General features: G+C 41.5%; 1 protein-coding gene across 1 annotated transcript in view; it reads left to right on the top strand.

Annotated features, from left to right (window-relative positions):
- Window positions 1-3814, top strand: part of SARC_00313 (hypothetical protein) — a gene marked incomplete at both ends in the record, with an annotated part of 6025 nt that extends 2211 nt beyond the window's left edge. Inside the window, 7 exons of the mRNA XM_014306040.1 lie at window positions 493-610; window positions 1077-1192; window positions 1458-1597; window positions 1879-2007; window positions 2631-2823; window positions 3119-3181; window positions 3731-3814. Of these exons, the coding sequence (XP_014161515.1) occupies window positions 493-610; window positions 1077-1192; window positions 1458-1597; window positions 1879-2007; window positions 2631-2823; window positions 3119-3181; window positions 3731-3814 (843 nt within the window). The remainder of the gene's footprint in view (window positions 1-492; window positions 611-1076; window positions 1193-1457; window positions 1598-1878; window positions 2008-2630; window positions 2824-3118; window positions 3182-3730) is intronic.
- Window positions 3815-4148: the final 334 nt, after the last annotated feature.

Raw genomic sequence — 4148 nt, 5'->3', positions numbered from 1 at the left:
CGTATACATATGTACATACACGCACACACACACACGGATACATAACCACCCACCCCCCCACCCCACCATACACACACATGTATATATATATATATGAGATGATCCGTTACGATACTCGTGTTTGTGTTTGTATTTCATGCCAAATGCTCTTTCATGCTAAATTTACATTGCGCTGGATCGTATCCGGACATATACAGATGTGTACTTTTATTGCGTATTACTTGTTGTTTGATGCATCTCTGTCATGCATTCAATGGAGCACTAGGGATATATTGATGTCATGCACATGATTTTGTCCATGTTCTTTCTATGCATACGCAGCCGCGTATTCAGTTATGGTGAAATATATATGTATGTGCCGGAAGATTCCCATTAACTTGTCTGCTCTCTAGAAACCAGAGAGCTCAATGCCAGCTAAATTTACAAGAATCGGGTTGTACTCAGGACGTCAAGTAAACTCGTGTTCTAAACTTGGCCTCTGATTTAATACAGCTAAATAAGGTCTGCAGAAATAAACTCCGAGAGTTCCACCCCGATAAGAATCTGGCCGCACAACACGACAAAGAGTTGCGAGCGAAGCTGGAGAAGGATTGGGAGAAGTACAGTATTGGTAAGCTTATTTGTATCGATTAAGGAGGGCCTAACGCTACACGTATATAATCGCAAGTACATCTTAATGTCGTGAGTTGTATCTACTAACAGGGGTTCACTAGCATACATACAGGCTCATATGTAGCCTTCTACCTGGTATGCGGTATATCTTCAGAATATAGCTGCGTCATGTGCATACGAAATGCCATTCGCACTTTTTGATTTGATTGTAATGGCTTTATCGAATGCTCGACGTGGACAAACAGATGAATGTCCGATATTCCTACTCTAAGTCGTTGCGGAAAGGTAGACCTACCATTCGGTATCCTTGCCGGCATGCTAGCAGGCAACAATACACGCTGATAGTTTTTTGTACAGATTTTTAAGTCTGATGACTAGCACTATTTATCAACTTTAATCAGTTTTGCAGTAATTCTTCTCTCTGAATTGCTAACAATCTTCTCCCTCGCATTGGCCGTACACAGCTTGTGAAACCATCCGTGACGACGACAAACGAAAGGAATACGACCATCTACTAGATAATCCCGATGAGTTCTTCTATGCCTGGTGGTACTACCATCGTCCACGTGTTTCTACGACGGTATGATAACTCCATTTTATCACTTGTCGGTTTATCTTTATATACATGATTTTATCACATCATATACTCTGTAACTTGTTCCATTTATAGGTAGGCTTTGCGTCTACGTGTGCAGTACGTGTTCGCGAGTTTGTGCCAGATATATATTCGGTGTCCTTCTGAACCCAAGCCCTACTTTTGAGATTCGCTTACCATTTAATTCCGTATTAAACCAACGAAATCCATAAGTTACACTGAAATTGCTATAACTACTCTCACAAAACAGATCGATGTCGGATTTGTTATCATCGTACTGCTGACAGTAATTTCTCTGGGACAGTTTTACTTCATCAATCAGAGTTTCGAGATCAGTGTTAACGAGATTTTGTTCGACAATGATAAACTCCGACACAACCTGAGTGCAAGGTAAGTTGTACTGGCTGATCATACTTACGTATACGTATTGCACGACGAGGTCGAACAAGGGATCACAAGAGATCCTATGTAGATGTCAACATATCTAAATCTGCTATGCGATCTATATATGCGTGTGGTTGATGTGGTCGGAACCATGCTTGGTACATATGTTGATGTATTTATGATAGCTATGTGTGGCACCTAGGTATAGTTGGATAATAGTACCAAGATACGCATATACTGCATGTATACCTGGGTAAATAATCTTTCGACAATGAAATGATCTGCAGGGCCGAGCGAGAAGGACACGGAGCTTTGCTGAGGAACAAAAAGGGCAAACCCGTGTCCAAAGACGAACAGAAAAAAGTCCTCTATGACTTATACGCCGATGACATCGGATTGGAGGCCAATCTAGACAGGTGTCGTTCGCTGATGTTTGTTCAATTGATCGCCCTTGGGCATCAGCTATTGTCTGGGCTGGGGTGTTTTGGGGGTTGAAGGTTAAAAGTTCTAAGCCTTATTCACTGGTTGCCAATGCATGTGGGGTACTAGCGGTTCTGATTTCGAGAGGTTAATATCATGTGTTCAATCTACTATATGTACACCTCTACGAGCGTACAATATTCACATCTATACATTATTCGACTGGCGACCTATTGGGGTATCTTTGTAGGACACTATCGACCCCATTTCCTAACCACTTACAGAAGATAGAATGTTACCACCTCCTCTGTCCTATCACTAAGTTTGCCAGATTAATCCTGATATCGCGTTGTCTACTTTGGTAAGTTGACATGGATAGTAGCTCGCTGCGCTATAACGTTCTCCCTTATTGCTTTGGATTATGCAGCCGCAAAAGATCGATTCCAGGCATTTGGTTGTTATTCAGATATCTAACATCTGCCTTCCCTGCATGTCCTGTGCCATTCTAAACCCTAAATTGTAGCCTCTCCTAAATAGCACGAAACTAGGTCTGAATCCCAATCCCTAAATGTCAAACATTTTCAATTTCTAAATCCCAAACCCCAAATGCCACGCTCAGATACGAGTGGGACGATGTGCTATGGGTGCGTCTGTTTGTGTGGATTGTAAAGCTGCCCCTGTTCGTGTACCACACCGTCAAGTACTTCATCCGGCATTGGGTTATGGACTGCGAATACAACGACGATGAGCAGGAGTACATGACGCGCAAGCGCATGTTGATCAGTCGAAAGAACTGGGAACGTCACACCCAGGTATGTGGGGGCTTCATAATTGTGGTATTCGACGTTTGCACGTGATGTATATGAGTGTTTATTTGGTCAGGTTATGTAGATGTGAGTAAATATTTTCAGTAGATCATAGGTAGACTGGCATGTACGTGAAGTATAACGTGTTTGCTGTAGGCGATTGTCGGATCGTACGTACGACTGCAAGTCAACCTGCATAGCGGGTCTAGTTCTCATTGATTCTAGGATTGTATTCAGGCATTTTAGTCTATTTCAGCGCCTAATCTGCTTCTATACATTCTCACAACCGTATTCTCATCAGGATTATAAAGATTCTCTTATTGCCAAAGAGCTTTGGAACGAAGCGAATTGGAAGGCCTATAGGGTATGTTTGTATGGGCGAGGCTCTGTGCCTGTGATGTTTTAGTTTCGATGTATTCGATTGTGTGTAGGTATCCTTCGAGGTCCGCATTCAAGTATAAACGGCACACTGACCGGCACATGTATGAACGCGGATGAGTTCTGGATCGCATACGTGAATGTGCGAAAGACGTATAGTATTCATGCATATGTGCGCATTTTGTTGTATATATGCACAGGCATTCATAGCTGTGTAGTTGGAATCAAGCAAAACTGTGCGAGTGGGGCCTTGCCTCGTTTAATTTTCTTTCTATTACGGGGAATGGCCAGCTGTGCTCGATTGATTATGTATGCTGCAATAATCTCGCTCGAGTTAGACATCTACGCATTATTAGCTGTTTGTTTGTCGTTACTCTTCTTTAACGGCTTTTTTGTTTTGCATAGTACATTGAATAGGACGCTCATGTATGCCGCTACAGTCCGAGCACTAGAAAGATAAAAATTTGGTTTATCACCATGCTCTAAACCCAGAACAATACCTGACGTACACTCATTCTCTTATACAATGATGCAGGAGGAACAAGAAGAGCAAGTGGCAGCCTACTTCCTGAGCAACTCCGAGATGAAACAATACAAAAAGCAGAAGAAAAGACAGTAGCGATATAGTGAGCGATTACCACGCACCGCTGCCCATCACTGCATTAGTATATATATATATGTGTACCTGCAGAATAGCATGGATGTATGTGTATAGCTATACATTGTGTTACCAAATTAATTAAACAACTTGCTCGTACACCACTCTGGCACTGTTTTGAATGAAGTTAACATCTTTTGAAGTTATTTGGAATCTGTCCATGATAACGAGACAGAGTGGCGGTGAATCTATATTTGGGATCTGTGCGACACTAGATACAGACTTGCAGCACTCTATTAATATATATATATATATATATATATATAGATATATATATATATATATACATATATAT

Source organism: Sphaeroforma arctica (assembly GCF_001186125.1).
Source record: "Sphaeroforma arctica JP610 unplaced genomic scaffold supercont1.8, whole genome shotgun sequence".
Lineage (NCBI taxonomy): Eukaryota > Ichthyosporea > Ichthyophonida > Sphaeroforma > Sphaeroforma arctica.
This window is presented reverse-complemented; position numbering and strand designations above follow the sequence as displayed.